At 37.4% G+C, this 19979-nt stretch overlaps 1 protein-coding gene and 1 pseudogene across 16 annotated transcripts; one reads left to right on the top strand and one right to left on the bottom strand.

Moving 5' to 3' along the window:
* The first annotated feature begins 473 nt into the window (after positions 1–473).
* Positions 474–10455, top strand: LOC148867777 (protein REDUCED WALL ACETYLATION 3-like). 15 transcript variants are annotated; one of them, XM_088977162.1, is made up of 17 exons: positions 474–621; positions 951–1003; positions 2924–3015; positions 4016–4159; positions 4252–4308; positions 4396–4468; positions 5907–6065; positions 7173–7322; positions 7402–7657; positions 7729–7850; positions 7966–8052; positions 8150–8238; positions 8332–8394; positions 8594–8650; positions 9392–9488; positions 9575–9733; positions 9992–10455. In XM_088977162.1, the coding sequence occupies exons 2-17, from the start codon at positions 971–973 to the stop codon at positions 9995–9997; spliced, it is 1644 nt and encodes a 547-aa protein (XP_088833288.1). In that variant the 5' UTR covers positions 474–621; positions 951–970; the 3' UTR covers positions 9998–10455. The 15 variants fall into 15 exon arrangements, 11 of the variants coding, with proteins under 11 accessions (XP_088833288.1, XP_088833286.1, XP_088833287.1 ...); XM_088977160.1 differs by having other exon boundaries at positions 554–674; XM_088977161.1 differs by having other exon boundaries at positions 573–794.
* Positions 10456–13420: 2965 nt separating this feature from the next.
* LOC148867776 (putative pre-mRNA-splicing factor ATP-dependent RNA helicase DEAH2) lies at positions 13421–18564 on the bottom strand (annotated as a pseudogene). Its single transcript, XR_016110804.1, has 7 exons — positions 18175–18564; positions 17479–17681; positions 16323–17392; positions 15721–15846; positions 15365–15603; positions 15150–15268; positions 13421–13910 (listed from the first exon to the last, which is right to left on the bottom strand). The product of XR_016110804.1 is annotated as a putative pre-mRNA-splicing factor ATP-dependent RNA helicase DEAH2 (transcript).
* Positions 18565–19979: the final 1415 nt, after the last annotated feature.

Here is a 19979-nt window from a genome sequence, read left to right as displayed (position 1 = left end):
CGGTCATTTTTCTTTTAGTTTTTATTCGTCAGCGATTCTGCAGTCCCTGACACGTGGCAAGCCATTTTTCCAACGACTGTGATCTTGACCGTCGATCAACCTTAGCAGAAAATTTGAAAAAATAATATTTAATTATAACAGCTGGAGAAACCTACAAGCTGTCAAGCCACTCAACCCCCCTCCCTCCCTCGTCAAAGAAAAGAGAAGAAGGAAATGGGGGTTAACACGTCGAAGTCCACAGCTACTGACCAGAGAGTAAAAGATTAAAATGAAAGAAGGGTAGTTTTGTGATTTCCTCTGCAACGACTTGTGAAAGGAAAGCTACACGGGAGCAGTTCAGATCTGCTACGCTCCCAAATCTGCCCCAACAAGTCATTACTGCCGTACATCGGAAACATCTCCGACGAATGAGAAGGGAGATGCTCCCGATGTGCGGCTGTAGTGGCATGTTGGGACAAGGGTTGAGAGCGTTTTATTGGTAGCACCGTAGCAGATACCGACCCGCCCAACAACTCTCCACATGGACCCAACCAACGACTCTCGACCAAACTTCGTTGCATCCAGTTCAGACTAACTAGATACGTAAATTGTTAAGACGCAGAGAGAGAGAGAAAGAGAGAGGTATAACAACACATCGGTCGATCGCTTCCTTCAGAGTTCAGACTAACTAATACGTAAATTTTATTTAAGAAAGGATTAATTCCCTCTTTCTCTCTCTCCTTCTCTACCAAATTTGTTTTATCAGTGCATCTCTGATTCACCTACATTTCTAAGCTTCAGTACCACTAAGCATTGTAAGCGAATTAGGGTTTCCATTATTTTCTGTCAAGCGAAAATCAGATTTCCTGCTCGGGTTTCGATAGATCTGGTTTGCCGACGCACTAATTTCTAGTTTCCTGGAAATGCTAGTGGATTTACAGCTCTTCTCACCGTGAGTTCTTTTTTGCTAGGTCGGTATTCTTCTACAAGTATGTCGATCACTTCACCTGTAACACCTGGTCAGGTATGCTACGTCTTGGATGAACGATGGTTTTGATTTACTGTGTTCTCAGATCTTTAGCTGTTGAACATGTTTTCTGAGTAATTTAAGTTATGATCCACTGCTAGAACTAGCTGCAACTCGTCAATTTAGTTGTAAAGTTGCTGGAGTATAAAGGGTGTTTGTTGGATTTGATCTTGAAGTTCGGACTATAGGCAATTGGGCTGATGAAAAGACAATTCTTCGTATTTAGTCAGTGTTTCCTCTTCGTATCCAGTCAAGATGAAAGTTATTCGTGTAGTCTGCCCATGGAGTACAATTTTTATCTTATTTCAGTTTTAATTTATTGTTTATTTCCCATTACCTCTCTTGAATCGTATTTATGTGTACTCACTGCTCAAAAATTTTGAGGCAGGTAACTAAAAGTCCAATTCTAATTTACACCGTTCTCGGCGTCCGAGGTTTATCTGAAGAAAAATAATTATTCCAAACTCTCTACTTGTGCTATCCACGCCCTTTCATTGACTGCATTTAACAATTGAAATCAATAACCTGTTTTCTATAATAACAGGATAACATCTGGTTGTCTGTATGTTTTAAGGCATGATACAAGTACCAAAAAAAATCCTAACACTATTATACATTTTTATAGAGTTGTGGTCAGATATATCATACTTTACCTTACTATCTAACAGAGTTTTTTAAATTAGATTAGTGCTTTGTACTGACCAAAGTCTGTTGTTCAAGACCCTCCTTGGGAAAAGCAAAGTCATATGCAACTATAGCACATGTTCTTTTGTGTGTGTGTTTTTTTTTCACATTGCATTTTTGTCATTCCTTCATATTCTATCATATGAATCATCATCATTATCCAAGCCTTAGCCCAACTATATGGGGTTGGCTACATCATCATCATCCAAGCCTTTTCCCAACATTTCGGTGCTTAAATCATTTCTTACTACCTCTTCTTGCAATAGGTCACTTCTTCTTGTAGGTTCTGTTGTCTGTTAATGGTCTTCTATGCACATGAACAAACCACCTTAGTCTACTTTCTCTTATTTTATCACCTATTGGAGCTACTTCTAGGTTCCTTCTTTTATTAATTTTTTTGGGTAGACTTGTAGGTTCCTTTGAATGACTTCATTTCTGGTCCTGTCCTTTCTAGTTCTTTCACTCATCCATCTCAGCATACATGTTTCTGCCACACTCATTTTTTTGGAAATGTGATAGAAATATTTCTAATTTGATTAGACTAGATATATCTTCTCCTGTGTCATGAAATATTATTAAGGCTTCGTTTGGGAAGAACTCCAATGCTGGATTGATACATATATGCACTCTAGTTCAGTTTCGCAGGTATTTGGTAAGAATACATTTGTACTGAAAATGACAGCAATCACGAATTCCAAGACATGGTTGCATCCAAAAAATAGATGCACACTTTGCACTCAAAGTTGACCAATGTAAAAAAAGTGGATTCCAGTCCTGGAATTCGTGTTTGTATCCACCACAACCAAAACCATTTGGTATGAATACAAAATTTGTCAATGCAAAGCTAAACCAACTTTGCATTTTCATGAACCGTGCATATTTGTATTTGCACCCTTCCCAAAAGGAGCCTAAGATGCACTCATGCACCTTCTTGCCTAAAGTGCAAACCCAAGATGTAATTGGAACACACAAGTGGACCATATATCTGTTAATATGGGATTAATGACCATAAGTTGATTAGCTAAAGTTATACATCTTTGGTGTGGTCTTTAGTTATTTGCTATTGTTCATAGATCAAAGGTTCATTTATTAAGAATGCCTAATGTCTGGAGGAGTCCAGATCTGGATAGATGCACCATGAGACTTGATGTTCTATTTATTATCAATCTTTTTTTTTTCATTTGTTATTATCCAATATATACCTAACGGGGTTCAATTGAATATTGATTTCAGGTGTCATTTTTACTTGGAATCATCCCTATCATTGTGGCATGGATTTACTCTGAGTTTCTGGAATACAAGAAAACTTCAATTTCTTCAAAAGCGTGAGTTGATTTTTTTAATCCGGTGCTTACATTGTTGCTTCTGATAATGTTGATATAGATTTTATTTTTTTTCTTTGCTTTTTTGAGACTAAAATAAAAGAAACTTATTGTGTGTGTTTTGGTACATCAAAAGTAAATAATTTTTATTAAGTTGGCTAGTCCCCTGAATAACACTGGATGCTAATTACAGGGTTGGCTTCTCAATTACATATTGGAAACCTCAAATGCGCCTTGTTTAGCCAAGGGAACCTCAAGATAACCTTGGGATCTATGAGAACAAAATGTTCAATTTATGCTGAGGTCTTAATCTTTCCCAAAGCTCTTGCAAATCTTGATGCACCCCCCCCTCCCCAAGAAGATACCTTCTGCCCCATAGTGTTGCTACAGTAGCTCTAAAAGTGTCACAAATAACAGAAAACCCAGTTTTTTTTTTCCAAATTAGGACCCTGGGTTGCTGCCCCTGTGGGAAGTTGTAATTGTAGTCCTTGTTTTGCCTACATTAGAGGCCTTCTAACGATGATACCCCCTCTCACCAAAGAAAAAGCAAAAGAGCATAGCCTTAGAAACGAAGTTGCTAAATGGTCATAATATAATACATTAAATATTATCTTGTTATTCTATCTAATTTTACATGCTAATTTATGTACTAACAATTTGCTCTCATGAAAGTTCATGTACTTGTATGTTGCATACACACATTTATTCATGTCATACTGCTCATATATAATGTTTTTCTTGGGCATGGTTTTAGAAACTAACTTGTGTCAGTAGTTCTCATATATATATATATATATATATATATATGTATATATACATGTATTTTGACCTAGTCAGAACACCCTAATGGTGTACATTGTAACCAAAACAATGTTGAGATTTAAGGTCCAGATTATCACACATCTGTTCTCCTAGATATTTTGTTTTTACAATTTTGGAATTTGGGGTCTAGCAGATTCTAAAGTGTGTACTCTGTTGAATTTATTTATTTATTGCTTTGTAGAGGCAGGCACTCCGACATCAATTTGGTTGAGTTGGGCAAGGAAACTGATAAGGAAGATGATAAAACTGCATTAATAGAAAGTGGGAATCTCCAATCAGCTTCTCCTAAAGCTCGAAGTTCATCTGTTACATCTCACCTTGCTAGGTTTGCAGAAGAAAGCAAATGTCTTCTTAAATTTTTATTTGATTTTGACACCATAAGTTAAAGATGCCTTACCATTGTCAATTTTTTTTCAGATTCTTTCTGATGGACGAATCATTCTTGACTGAAAATCGATTTTTATTGAGAGCCATGTGCGTGAAACCCCTTCAAAGAGTTTGGTTATAATTTATATGTATAAAAAATTTATCATCAGCTGATTTAGTATTTTTGGCTTTCAGATCTGAATTTGGTCTCATCTTGTTCTACTTTTACATATGCGACCGTACAAATGTCTTTGGAGAATCAAAAAAGGTGCTGCTTTCTTCCTTTGCCAGCCCTTGTAATGTTGCCAATTTATGTATCTATTTAACCACATTTTGGCAATCAAAGAGCATGTTTAAAACAGTTTCTTGTTGAACATCTTAATGAGAGGGATAATAAGAATGGTTGTGTCTCATTACTTGCCAAAACTACATCACTTCTTGCATGGGGACATATTCCAGTGTCAAGCAATCAAACCCCACTTAACTCAAACGAAATTCCATCGGAGAATCTGTTTTTTTCTGGCTAGATCAAATACTGTGAGGTTTAATTCATCAAAGAAGTAGAATTTCTCTTATGCTTGAATAGAGATTTAATTATCAAAATCATATTGGTTTTAATTATTCTTTTGGTGAAATTTATGGTCTTCCATGAAAAAATAATAAATTCAAACTCTTTGTATTTTGCATCCATCTCAAAGAACTATGGAGATGACTGAATTACCTATAGATAAAGAATTAAGCTTGTGGATAAATGATTTAGAAACAAGAGGTTTTAAAATAAGTAGAACAAACAGAATTAATGATATGTAAATTTACTAATAATAGGAGTACAAATCAGGGTGCACGTAGGATTGGAGACCAAGAGACACAATGTGACATTTTCCAGTACATTGGTTCAAGAATTCATAACAAGGGAGAGACTGAGGAGGATGTTGCCCATAGGATTAGAGTAGGAAGGGCAAAACAAAAGGGTGCATCCAGAGTTTTAGGTGATAGGCAAATACCACTTTGATCAAAAGAAAATTTCTGTAAAATAGTTGCAAGGCCAGCTATGCTGTATGGAGCAGTGTTGGGAAGTCAAGAAACATGTCCAAAAAATGAGTGTGGCAGAAATGCAGTATGCTGAGATGGATGAGTAAAAAAACTATAAAGGATAGGATCAGAAATAAAGTCATTCAAAGGAGCCTAGAAGTAGCTCCAATAGGTGATAAAATGAGAAAAGAGAAAAGTAGACTAAGATGGTTTGGTGACATGCATAGAAGACCATCATTGTCACCCATAAGAAAAAGTGACTTGTTGCAAGTTGAAGGGGCTAGAAGGGTTAGGGGTAGACCAAAGGACATGGGTAGTGGTAAGAAATGATTTAAGTGCCAATAATTTAACAAATGTCATTAAACAGAACGGAATGGCAAAACAGACCCCATATAGTTGGGATAAAGCTTGGGTGATGATGATGATAAAGAGATGTCCAATTTACTCTTAAAGTGGGGTATTTGTAGGTATTATCACCTGGTTAAAATAGTTTATAGTGTTGTACTTCTTGATGCACGTTGTTTGAAATTCATATTCTACACCATTTTACTTTTGCCTTTAATGTGTTACACCAATTAAATAAGAATTGTTCATGTTCAGCAGTGATTTGCCCACTAGCAACTTTTCTTGGCATTAACTTATTTTCATTGGTTGATCATCACCTATGTTTGCAGACTTACAATCGGGATCTTTTCCTATTTCTCTACTTCCTTCTCATCATTGTCTCAGCGATGACTTCTTTTAAGATCCACCATGATAAGTCACCATTTTCAGGGAAATCCATACTTTATCTGAACAGGCATCAGACTGAGGAATGGAAAGGATGGATGCAGGTTTGTAATTACACAACATGTTTCTTATTCTTGGAATTCTCTTTTTTTATGCACGATCATGTTTTTATTTTCTGTTTACACTCTCTCATATAGAAGACAACCCTAAACAGTTGCTAGAAGACATTTTGGAGTGAAAATTCAGTGTTTACTAACATTGAGTGATTGATTTGTGCAATTTCTGCATCTTATCATAGATGCGACATTCACTTTCAATGAGATAATTCGGTGTCCCAGATATATTTTTTTGGTAATAAATAAAAAATTATTAAGAGAGAAAAAAGAAATACAACAAGGTTAAAATATATCACCTAAAAAGGTCAAACACCCAAGCCCACCAAGCCTTCTAGCCCTTCTTAGTACAGACAAATAATTCCCCAAACCTGACTTCCAACCAACAGAAATTCACAAACCAAGGCAAGAAGTTACATAGCCCAGCCTTCTCCCCTAAACACTCCAGAGCAACCCCAGACCCTGATACAGTCAAAAGAACAGATCTCCCCTTTGAAACTAATCTTCATTCAGCAGGTATCTCTCTTCCATGTCAAGGAACATTTTTTCAGAAATCCTTCCCTTCCTAGGACATACTCCCCTAAAACCTTACATGCTTCTTGTACTTGAGTTTCTGCCAATTTTTCAAAATCCACCTTTTGTTCTGCTTCCCTGACTTGATCAAGAGGAACCCCTTCACCTTCCTTCTCTCCTTTGCTCTCTTCCTCTGTTTTGGTTCAGCATCCCCAAGCCCCTTCTCAATTATTATAGCTTCTTCAGATTGAGCATTTATGTTTTCCCCTGAATTTTTTCTCATCCAGACCCTTGTTTACTGAATCCAAACCAGAGCTAAATCTTTGGATTATTTTGATGCCTCACCTTCTCCTTCATTCCCCTCCTCTTATAGTATCTCTTATACTTGCTACAGGGGCCAACCCCAATAAGCTTAGTGCATGCCCATACAAGTAGATTGTTTACGAATTCTTGTTCCTAAAGCACTTCCTTTAATCCAATACCAGATTAAGTATCTACAATTTTTTTAATAAGGATGGACAACATTGTCGGTTAATAATGGCATGCTATAAAATGGGCCTTATTCCTACTACTCTTTTTCTTCAGGTATTATTTTTAATGTATCATTACTTCGCTGCGGCGGAAATCTATAATGCAATCCGTATTTTTATTGCTGCATATGTGTGGATGACTGGATTCGGAAATTTCTCTTATTATTATGTCCGGAAAGATTTCAGTCTTACAAGGTTTGCTCAGGTAAATTCACTCCAACTTCGAAATCATCCTTCTACTCATATCCAATTTGTTTCTGACAATTACCCTTTTTTTCAAGCAGATGATGTGGCGGCTAAATTTCTTTGTAGCATTTTGCTGCATTGTCCTTAACAACAACTATATGCTATACTACATATGCCCCATGCACACCCTTTTCACTCTTATGGTTTATGGTGCTCTTGGTATTCTAAACAAATACAATGAAATTGGATCAGTCATAGCTCTAAAAATTGCTGCCTGCTTCATGGTGGTCATTCTGGTCTGGGAAGTCCCTGGTGTATTTGATGTGGTTTGGAGCCCATTTACCTTCTTTCTTGGTTAGTAACATGCCAAATCTCATTTCCATTACCTTCGCTTGGATAATTGCTGAAGCCATACAAATTTGCAGGTTACAGTGACCCAAATCCGTCAAAACCAAAGTACCCTCTCTTGCATGAGTGGCATTTCCGCTCAGGCCTTGATCGCTACATATGGATCATTGGGATGATCTATGCTTACTATCACCCAACTGTAAGTTCAATCATGCATCTTTTTTTTATTTTCCAGGTATTAATAATATCTTGTTTATCCTCTTATGGATTCTTCCTTGTGTCATGACTAATGTATTTGCATTTTGTCAATTTAGGTGGAGAGATGGATGGAGAAACTGGAGGAAACAGAAACAAGGCGCAGAATATCTATCAAAATAGCTGTTGCAACTGTTTGTTCAGTGGTAGGCTGCAAAATCTTGTGATCTCTGTCCAATGTGATCGTTAACTTTGGTGTTTAAGTTTTCATTTCTGATTTATAACTTTTTTATAAAATTTCAGATAGGATATCTGTGGTTCGAATATATATATAAACTGGACAAGGTTGCATACAACAAGTATCACCCTTATACATCATGGATTCCCATAACGTATGCATTTTCTTTCCTAGAACCTATCAAGAATTTGAATTATTCACATATACTATTGCTTATTAATGTACTTTTCTATTTTTTGTTGATCAGAGTCTACATTTGTTTGCGCAATGTTACTCAGCAGTTCCGTAGCTACTCTTTGACCCTTTTTGCGTAAGTAGCTTTTTACTTTTTGCAATCATTCAAGCCTGCTTTTCTATTTATCTTCTTGAGTAATGCATTCATTTCAGATACTGCAAAAAGCTTTCAACTCTTGCAGTTTGTTGTTTTTGGCTCCCTTTTTCCCTTTCTTTCGTTTTCATTTTCTTTCTAAGCAATATATGAGATGTGTGTGTATTTTGTAATCCAATAGATGGCTTGGGAAGATTACACTGGAGACCTACATCTCACAGATCCACATCTGGTTAAGGTATGTATAAACCCGTAACTTGAGAAACTTGTCAAAGCAGGACTAACAGCGGCAGATTAAATGATGCATTCAAGTTTTTCATACATCACGAAACAAGCTGTGGTGATTTACAGATTATACTAGATTAATCGATTGAAATACTTTAAATATCATGGATGTGAATATCAAGGTTCTCTTTTAACTATGAATGCAGCTATAGTTTGTCATTTCTTATATTGGTTATGAGGTTTCCATGTTTGAACTCCTAGATCCCCTCCTAGGGGTATCATTGGCCAGGCTGGACTAGGCTTTGGGCCTAAGTCATTAAATTCATTAGATTTTTTTGGTAGAATTATAATATAATATTTTATATTATATGACATAATACATGCATAAAATATGCATAATAATTTATATAAATAAAAAATGTTATATATAATATATGATGCCCGTCATTTTATAATATTTATATAATAATATAAAAGTAAACATATAAAACATGTGTTATATAAAAGAAATTTCTCGTTGTGCCCAAGCCTGGCCTGATTCAGGCCCAGGGCCAGGCTGGGCAGGGCTGAAAATGATTTCCCCTCCCTGCCCCCTAAAAATGGAAAAAGAAAGATTAATGCTGCATTGAAAGACCAAGTTTGTAGATGATCTCTAATGAGCTTTCTTTGTAGTCTTCGGAATATTATGTAGTTGTTGGGGCAAGCTGATCTTTTCCTTTCCTATTTCTTAAACAAGATCTATGTGAACCTGCAGATCAGGCGTGCCAGATGGACAGCCTCGATGGCTGCTATCTCTTATCCCAGACTATCCAATGCTGAACTTCATGCTCACTACTTCAATATATGTTGCAGTATGTTATCATTCACTATTAAGTTAGAGAGAGATAGGAAAAGCAAAACTGGTACCATCTAATTTCTCTGTACATTACTTTTGCAGATTTCACACAGAATCTTTGAGCTTACCAATACATTGAAGTCTGCTTTTGTACCAAGTAAAGACAATAAGAGATTGATGTATAACATGATTGCAGCTGCAGTAATCTCGATCATGTTGTACTCCTTGTCCTTTGTATTTCTGCAAATACCTAAAATACTGGTAAGATTTTATATCATGTCAATTTAAGTGGCCTGAAGCAGGTGCCCCTTATGCCGAGTTGCATGAAATACTGCCATCTGTTCTTGGCCTGTCTCAGTATTCACATTGTGACTAGTTGCCTCCTTGTGAACTAAATGCCTGAAACAGATGGCATATTTTCTTAGATAAAAAAACTCAACCAAGTTTATATTAGGTCAATGGTTGTTCTGACTGGTCTTCTGATACATAGTCTGACTTGTGCTGTTTAAACACATGCAGCATTGAGAAATTGAAGCTGTGTAGATAATCTACAAGCCTGAAGGGCTAAATCACATTGGAGTATGCTTTGGATGCTCAAAGGATATCTTAATGGCAGAAGCTCTTGCATATTCAACAGAGATTGAATAATCAGGAGGCATGCACTGGCTGATAAAATCACTTGAAGTAAGAAGTTTGAGAGTGGGCCGTTATAGTAGAGGTAGTCTGTGCTGGCTGCTTTTGTATAAGAAAGGTTGGATTCAGCTTCCTCCAATTTGAGGTGCTGCTTTTGCTTAGTATTTCATACCATTTTGTCCATTGTAATGATTTCAATTTCATTATAGCATTTATTACGTAAAAAATTTGAGTAAGTTTGCCACTTCCATCATGGGCCACACACATCATTGGCATGTAACCCATTGAGGCAGCGAGTTCTTCAAACAGCATTTCCAAGCGAAATATGGTGATGGAGATTTATATAGTCATTGCGCTATTAGTCTATTGGATGATTACTGTGACGGTGTGACCCCCTCGCTGTATTGTTCGGTCGCTTGGTCCAATTGATCTTTTGTGTTTTCACTTTTCCATAGTGCCATATTGTATCTCTGGAGTGGAGTCGGGGAAAATATATGATGCCGGAAAAGCTTTGAGCAATCAAAGCACCCTGAGAATTGTGATGAATACCCCCTGATTGGTTATCTTTTTTATGATACCGGTTGATTGATTGCGGTATAATGGTCCAACCCAGTTAGGGGAGTAGTTGAAGTTGAACCCAACTTGTGGTGCTGGGCCACCATTTGTTGGATACGATGGTTCCCTCCATCTCCAGGTGATTCCTGAACATCACCATCAAACAGTCGGAGCAGACTTTTATCATACTAGTAGGATTGTGCTTGCTCCCTGATATGGCGTGCAGATGCCTTGCACTAATAAACCACAATTCCACAAAACAAAAGGCCCTCTACTGGCCGGTGCCAGACTGCCGGTTATGGTGATATGATGGAAATTTTCATAAGCAACTTCTCTCGTTACGTGTCTTGGATACCGTAGTAAATAGTAAATGAGTAATCCAATTGTATAATCTAATACATCCAATTGTGGGTGTCAATCTGTCAGTAAGACTGACATCATGCTAGTAATAGGGTCCCACCGCATGTTGTTTTTTTCTTGGTTAAGTAGACTGCACTTCATGTCAGAATTTTGAATTTCACTGCACCTAACACCTTATCCTCTCGTGTATTAACATCAATTCCGAGTTGTCACCTGTCCCAACTCTATTTTTTGCAATTGTGATAGGGGCCCCAAAAAGGCTAAAAAGGCATTACGGGTTACCCCCCACTGTCACAAATTATGACGTATACGCTCCCCCTTGGGTTGGAGAGATATTAGGCGATGGGATGATCCCTCCTAAGTGCAATGGAGGTCGGCAGCCTTCCTGATCACCTACCGCATGCCGCATTTAGCCACTATAAATAAAGTTTATTATTGTTCATCGACTTCCCTATACAGACAAAGACTCCCCTTGACCGTTAAGTCAGATAACGGAATGCATTAAATTATCAAAATATTCTATTAAATTTTTTCTATTTTCCTTTTTTTACCCTTTTTCTCTTAAAATCTATTTAACCTATTGTTTTTCCTTTCTTTTCTTCTTTTTCCCTCCCTCACCGTCCTCTCTCATTCTTTCTCTCTCCCAACTCTTTGAAATGAATGGATGGAGAAAACCCATTTCTCATCTTCCCTTTCTTCTCTCCTTTGTCTTCAATCTCGTTTCTATATCCATCGCCAACGATGTCACAATCATGGGAAACTGCAATGCTTGATAGTCCAACAACAAATGTATGCCCATATCACCAAGAAGATCGCCCAACTTCAAGCTCTTAGAAAACTTAACCTACACGACAACGTTATCACAAGGGCAAGAGAGAATGGGGGCGAGGGGGACTGTATCTACGATTTGCTCCATTGCCTGGATTTCAGGGATCTTATCCCTGAGTCGAGTTTCAATTCCCATCTTCAAGGTTGTTTGGTTGTAGTTTGTTATATAGAGAGGATTTCTTAAGTGAAGGAAAGAAGATACTGAGAAGAATGGCATCCAGGCAGCAAAGAACCAAACTTGGTGCCAGAGCCAGGCAGGGAGAGACTGTAGTCCCTAGTGGAACTAGAGGGAAGAGCCTCGCAGCACAGGAGCATCTCACCGAAGGGAGGAGCTGTGGAGGGCAGACGAGGAAGGAGCAACTAGGCACGAAAGGATACCAAGTGATGGGGCAGAAGAGTGGACTTAGCACCATGGCCCCCAGAGCCACCTCCCCTGCAACACTTGCGGAACCGAAGCCGGCATCACGTCCCGACCTGAAGACCCCGTCGCCACTGCTAATCCTTCATTTACCGATGAAGTTACCACCAAGGACATCCACATAGATGCCTTCACCTCCCTCTCCATTTGAATTTTCCTCCCCGACACCTGCCTCCCCGCCGTTGATTCTGAATCTCATTCCAATTCTAGGGCTAGGTCTAGGACTTCTTACAAATCATTAGATCTCGATTTGACATCTACTGCTCCCGGTGCAAATCCCAACCTCCAGAACCTTTGTCGTAACAACTATGGCGCTCTTGGAACGCTCAAAACCTATTATGCTGCAATTTCACGGTGGCGGAAGTTGCCTATCTAGTTGCATTTGAGGACAGGTTGAAAATTTCGAATTGGTTAAGGAAGCAAGCAAATGGAGAGAGAGAGAGAGAGAGAGAGAGAGAGAGAGAGGAATTTGAAGAAAGCAGTAATGGAGAGAGGGATTGGGATTGAATTAAATGGATTCAATCCCAATGCTACTAAGGGGAAATGCAAGAAGAGACATCAGGGGAGAGAAAGGGAGAGAGAAACGTGAAGGAACGGAATGATAGTATTGGAAGGTCAGAAAAGATGAACAGTGTTTTTCTCGTCTAATTATTATAAAGGTAGTATGGGGATTAAAAAAATATTATAACGGTCTTTTTAGACGGAAGGCTAATGGAAAGGGGTCTTCAGAGTCTTTATAATTTACCCAAAAAACACCCTAGACAAAGTGAAGGTATCAACGTGCAATTCATGTTTTTTTGTTTTTCCTCAAGGCATTGGGAGTGGATCTCACGTATGATAATAATAATTAGGCTTTGGTCGTCGTGACTTGCCACCAAAACTTCAGATTTATGAGAGAGATTACAGTCCAAAAATCCCAGAAGTAAGTGTGTAGTTAAATGCAAATATGTGCTGAGAGATTATCAATGCAAGCACAGGCTGGGTTTGATCTTTGATGTTTGAAAATTGAAACCAAGTGAGTTCCCAATATTCCACGGATGGGTACAACCGTATAAAAGTAAAACATGTACTATAGAGGGTAACTTTGTTGACATATCTGCATTTACTGCATACAGTTGCGAGCGCCTAATTCAAGGTTACAGCATTCGGAGATATGTAAGTAATTGATTGACCAAAGTACGATGAAATATTATACTACATTTGGACATCTTACAGCTTCCATATCATATTCACCTCAACCATAGCCTAACGTTCGAAGAGTAAAGAAAATAACATTGATGATTTCCACTGCTTTTCCGGTAAAAAGGGGAATTGTGATATCACATTAGAATATGAACGGAAAATGGGGGAAGAAAGATATGGAAGAGGATGAGTATTATGTTCTAAACTTCTACCACCACCTCCCACCGTATATAGGAAAAAGAAAATTCACCTCAATGTGTAAATGACACAGTAACTGATTAGCATTTCCCGCAATCTCAGCCTTTGGGGCCAAAAAGGAGTACTAAAATCAAGTACCCGAAGTATTGCTTCCTCTCCTCCCTATCCCTCTCCCGCTTCCTGTAGAGCCTCTGAAGAACTCGTTTGGCTTCACACTGAGGGAAATTGGCAAGATCATAGTAGTGGGGAGCTATGTCCACTAGCCTGCAAAACAACAATAGAAATGATGAACACGCTACACAAAGTAGCACAAATCAACAGGATTCCTGAATCAGATGCCAATGTAAGACACGGGGCCTCATTAACACAAAACATGCTACCTTAGTTGATTCTATAGAAGAAAAAAAGAAACAAAACTTCCAACTTGAAGATCTACACCTCCAACTCCATAGTTGATTCTATAAAATCCTATCCTGATGTCTTCCTTTGAGTTTCCACTAACTCTTTTAGAGACCTCAAACTTCATCCAACTTACTCCTTGGTCCCTACCATTGCAATAGTTAGCCTACTGTGCAAATTCCAACAGCATCTTATCCGCAATTATCACTTGGTCATTTACTGGGGTCACTCCTAGATCCTAGAAGTACTGATTTCTGCATCTTAATTCCAATTTTGTCACTCATTTCAAACCCCCCATCTTTATTTTTTCACTGGTAAAGTTCTCGTTTTTATTAAACCATTCTATAGGCGTGTTGTTTCTTAAATTCTTATTTAATTCATACCTTTGATTATAAAGCACCTTACAACAGTTCTTTGTTTTACCACCTCCATATTATCTAATCATAGTCAATTAACACCATCTCGTGAAGATGTACTGGAACAATTTCAACCTAAGTTGGACTTTTGAAAACTGGAGCAGATACCATCATATAACCATTTCTAATTGAAGTATTTAACTTTTATTTATTTATTTTTAACTGGACGTTTCTAAATGGATCTTTAGCACTAGGACTTGATATAACTAAAATATTCAGAAAAGTTAGTTCGATCCTACGGGGATGATTCTACCCTACCAGAGACAAAAATCAACCTTAGCTTCTCACTAAGATGAAAGATACCAAAGAAAAAGCAACATAAAAGACGCATGATTCCTTTGTGTCCCTTATCTTATCAGCAGTGAAAAGATCAACATAAAAGATACCCAAGAAAAAGAAAAATAGGAGAAAGCATTGCGAAACCAGCTCTCATACAAAATATTTATGATGCATCATAGTAATAGACATACCCTTAAGGTCAATTGATTGACCAAAGCAAATTTGTAAACCAAAAGCCAACAAATGCAAGATTAGATTATCTATACACTAAGCCTAAACTGAAGCATAACTTAAACAGAGAAAGCAAATTTTCAGACTAGATTAGTGCAAAAATGCATGATTCCTAACAGAGTTGGGCATCAGAAAAACAAGCTACAGATGTTTAACTAGAAATTTGTTGGTGTCATACCATTCCCCACAAACATCTGTAACTGTGTGAATGAAATTCCTTCTAGTCAAGACAAATTCATTGTAAACAACCCATTCTGGTTTGTGATCCAAGCAGTTGGAAGGATGAAGATGAACCACATTCACATACAAATTTTGACCCAACATCAGTGTGAAGAGAATAAAACATTAAAATATTAGTCAAGACTGAAATATAAACAGGTCAGGGATGCACACCTGATTATCTTTCACTGTCAAATAGTGGCCAGTACGTTCAAGGTGTGCTACCTGCATAAAATACACAGCCAGCATAGCTTTCCTTATATTGACATAATAATCACAGCTGTTGAAATCTGTGCTGCACAGCTTCAGAGTAAATCGGGCCATGATGCGTACTAGTTGTTGCCTCACATTGTCAGCAGCCTTGAGTGCCCTATGGTTGATAAAATTCTCATAACACCACGTAGGATCTTCATCTGCAACATCTCAAAAAGACAAAAAAATATAAGATAATTGATATCAAATGCCCTCTATTATCATATTTTTTTTGATAATTAACTACTATCGTAATAGCCACAAGGTTAGGTACTCACTGTTCTGCTTGTATGCATGATATACATTCAAAAGGGTGAGGTGATCCCCATCGATGTGGCCAAACTGAGCTTTTGCTTCATCTGCAGATTTCTTCGCCTCCCTAGGCCGTACAAAGCAATTGGGTACTAAAGAAAGAAATTGTTATCACAGAGGAGGCCCATGGTAGGTCAGAAGATGCATAGAGGCGAGACGACACCATTTGCTTGATGAGAGAATACTGAGAAACTGCAACTATCTGCAACAGCACTTACATAAAAACTTCTTACGGTGCATGCCAACCAGTGGCATGGAACCTGGACAAGGCAGTTGCTGATGACAACCTAACAGGGCAAAGTAAACTCTAAAGACATGCGAAGGTACTTGCACACATGCAAGCTCCATTGCATGTTTGACTTGTTAATTGTATGCATAGGATATAAATTGTGCTGTAGGATCCTATGCACAAAAGCAACTATATGATATGCTATAGCAAGCAAGCATAAAACATGTCTACCAACATGGATATACATGCAGATCAGTCCAAGAGGAACCCCAGCTGTACGTTGAAGACTTAAAATAAGATCCAAGAGGAAGAAAAAATTAGTATAGTTCACATTTGTACCTGATAACATGGCTGAAATACACAGGATCTCGTTTGAGCAGCTGAATTCAGGACTAACAACAAGCATCTTCGACATTTGAGGATCCAAGGGGAATTCACTCATGATTTCCCCATGCTTTGTCAAGTTTCCATCATCATCCAGTGCACCCAAGTAGTTCAGTACCTCTAAAGCTCTCATCAGTGGGTCCATGAAATCAAAGTGAACAAGATCATCAATTCCAAGCTTCTTCAGAGTGAGCACTGTGTTTGCAAGGTTTCACTGCAGTATTTCCGGATATATCTGCGGCTAAAGATCATTGTGGAAACTCTTCTCAGTGTATAGCCTAAAGCATTTTCCTGGTTGTGTTCTTCCAGCATGCCCTGCTCTCTGATGCGCACTTGCCTTTGATATTGGTGAAACCAACAAGGATTCCACACGTACTCGGGGATTATAAACTTTTTGCTTTGCAAACCCAGGGTCAATAACATAAAATATGCCATCTATAGTAAGGGATGTTTCTGCAATGTTGGTTGACACCACAATCTTCCTCCCACAAGGGCCACCTTCCTTCAGCGGAGGTGGGAAAGGTTCAAATATCTTCTGCTGCATAGCTGGAGGAAGGGTGGAATACAATGGCACAACTTTCACCGGCCCTACCTGATAACCCATATTTGCAATTTCTTTTGATATTTTCTGGCAAGCATCTTCAATCTCCTCTTCTCCAGTAATGAAAACAAGCATGTCACCAGCAGGTTCACACATGTGTATCTGGACAACTGTCCGAATAGCTGCTTCAAGGTAATCTCTCTCAGGTTCTTGACTGTAAAAAATCTCCACTGGATGAAGCCTTCCAGGTACTTTCATAAGTGGTGCCCCATAAAAATAACCCTGAAACTTTTCAGCCTCAAGAGTTGCACTCATCACTACCAGTTTCAAATCAGGTCTGTTTTTGAGAACTTCCTTCAAAAGCCCAAATAGAACATCTGTAGCCAAAGTTCTTTCATGAGCTTCATCAAGGACTATTACCCTATAGCGTTCCAGGAGTGGATCTGTCATAGCTTCTCTTAAAAGCATACCGTCAGTCAGATACCTGCTAAGTGATAAGAATCAATTATACAGTAGCAAATGGCAAAAACAAATGCTGAAACAAAACAAAGGAGTTGAATAGAGTCTTACTTTAGAACAGTCTTTGAACTACTGCAATCTTCAAAACGAATGCTGTAACCAACTTCTTCTCCAATTGTTACATCCATCTCTTCTCCCACTCGACGGGAAACAGACATTGTAGCCACTCTACGAGGCTGGGTGCAAGCAGTCATCATTTTCTTGCGTTTGTCTGGAGTTTCTATGTCAACAGATTCTAAAACAAACTGAGGAATCTGTAGAATACCAATTAACCTTTGTTAAATATCTAAACTGGAGTATACAAAAAATAAATAAATAATAATGATCAAGCTAGCTGACTCCCACTATATAAGACTACCAACGAAGAAGCCCTTGATACCAAGAATAACCAAGATGTCACCGAGGAATTTTAGGAACATTATCATTAAGATAGTAACCAAGTAGACAACTGCATGTGAAACCCATTGCTGAAGTATAGTGGCTTGCTTTGCATTATGAAATGTTGTTCCAATCAGAAGCGAAGCACTGAAATGTGCCTCCAATCAACCAAGATAGATCATAAATGTGCTGACACCAACTACTAGGACTTGAAAGGCTAAAGAAGGAATTATAGAAACACTATTTCCCCACAATTTATGAAATTGTTTTAAGCACCGAGGAGTTATTAAAAAATCCAAAGTTGATAAAAAGATATCCAGGACAATTTTGATGAACAAGCCACCCATAAACCATGCTCAATCTACTAACCTGAGTTGTCTTCCCACTACCAGTTTCTCCAACCAAGATCAAAACCTGATTATCCTTCAAAGACTGCAAAAACTCATCTTTCTGCTGCCAAACCGGAAGAGTCTTCATCTTCTCCAGGATTTCGTAGTATCTCTGCGAGAAAGGTCGTCCATTCCATCTGTTAATGCCTGAATTGTGCGCTATACCGCCATTAGTCTTAGCGATTTTGGCAGAGATTGAAGTATCATCCATCAAGCGGGAGACAGTAAAGAGCAGATAAAACCCAATGCGAAAGAAAATCCTTGATTGATCATACAGAGTGGGCAATAAAACCCGAGAACAGGCCCAAACAAGCGGGAGACAGAGTAAAGAGCTCTCTCCAAGAAATCGAGCCTCGCCCGATTTCCGAAGTACCGCGTTGTCTCACTTTTCTGACAATTACTTAAAGCGTCCCAGTCTTTTTAACTCCTCGCCGCTCCCCTCCTTTATTTATATTTAATGTTCATGTACATCTCTAATATTATGCATTCATTATATCCCGATTTCCGTTTGGTTTATTTGGAATGGGAATGGGTCTATTCCGTTAAGACGGGAATGAGAATGGTAATAAAATCAGAACGAGTGAGATTTCGAACGGCAGGGCCCTCAAATGGGAAATGCCATTCTAGCAAGAAGGGGAATGAGATCCCAGAATAGAAATAGCCCATTTCGATTTCGATTCTAGACCACTATTCTTGCAAACCAAGCAGGGCCTTAAATATATTAGGTGCATGATATCTAGATTTAACTTTTATGGACGGCATGTAAACCATTAAATAGGAGAATAATATGAGTAGAGTTCCACTATGATACTAGAATAAATTGTAATCAATTAACCGGTATCCTAAAAGTATGGGAAAATGTTTAAAACTCACCATAAGTTTTCAGCATTACTCTTAAACTCACTACAACTTTTCAAATTAAACAGACTAATGGGTGTTAATGTACTACCATTTTAACCTTCATAGAAAAATATAAAATATATACAAAATAAATTAACATGTGTTAATATATTATCATTTTAATATTTAGACATTAAAAAAGGTAAAGGTCAAAAAAAATATTTTCAAATATAAAATACATAAAAAACATAGAAATTACAAAAAATATAAAAATTGCAAACAAAATAAAAATTATTTTCAAATTATAGAAACTATAGAAATTGAAAACAAAATTAGAAAATAAAAATTGTAGAAAAAACCAAAATTTATAGAAAAACACAAAAATTGTAAATAAATAACAAAAACATAGGAAAACTTAAATATTGTAGAAAATAGAAAAATGTAAAAAAAAAACAAATTATAAAAAACATTGGAAATTATAACAAAACAAAAAATGCAAAAAAAAAAAACACAAGATAATTGAAAACAGAAAAAGACAATTTTTCCTCTAACTCACCATTCAAGGGTAATTTGGTCATGAAAAAATATTATTTGTGCTAACGTGGTCACCTCTGTTAAGAAGCATTAATAATGGACTAACGGAAGATGAGTTTTAGAAAATAAAAACTTACTGACATGGTGAGTTTAGACATTTTGAAAAGTTGTGGTGAGTTTAAGAAAAATGTTAAAAACTCATGATGAGTTTTAGACAATTTTCCTCAAAGTATTAATCATATTTATAAATTGCACAAAACCCAAGACAAGTATTTGATTTATATGGCATAAATTGAATTCGGCTATGATACCATAATAACTTGTAATCAATCGATTAGTATCATAAAAACTTGTAACAATCAATTAGTATTATAATGATAACTAATGATGTGGTATTTATCAAATTTCATA

Source organism: Nelumbo lutea, chromosome 3 (assembly GCF_056320005.1).
Source record: "Nelumbo lutea isolate HS-2025 chromosome 3, American lotus-T2T, whole genome shotgun sequence".
Taxonomy (NCBI): Eukaryota; Viridiplantae; Streptophyta; class Magnoliopsida; order Proteales; family Nelumbonaceae; genus Nelumbo; species Nelumbo lutea.
This window is presented reverse-complemented; position numbering and strand designations above follow the sequence as displayed.

Excerpts from the sequence above, each read along its gene's own strand:
- LOC148867777 (XM_088977157.1), top strand. The coding sequence starts at position 971 with ATGTCGATCACTTCACCTGTAACACCTGGTCAG. Across the intron at positions 6,066-7,172 it reads AATGGAAAGGATGGATGCAG|GTATTATTTTTAATGTATCA; the intron begins GTTTGTAATTAC and ends CTTTTTCTTCAG. Across the intron at positions 8,053-8,149 it reads TTGCAACTGTTTGTTCAGTG|ATAGGATATCTGTGGTTCGA; the intron begins GTAGGCTGCAAA and ends ATAAAATTTCAG.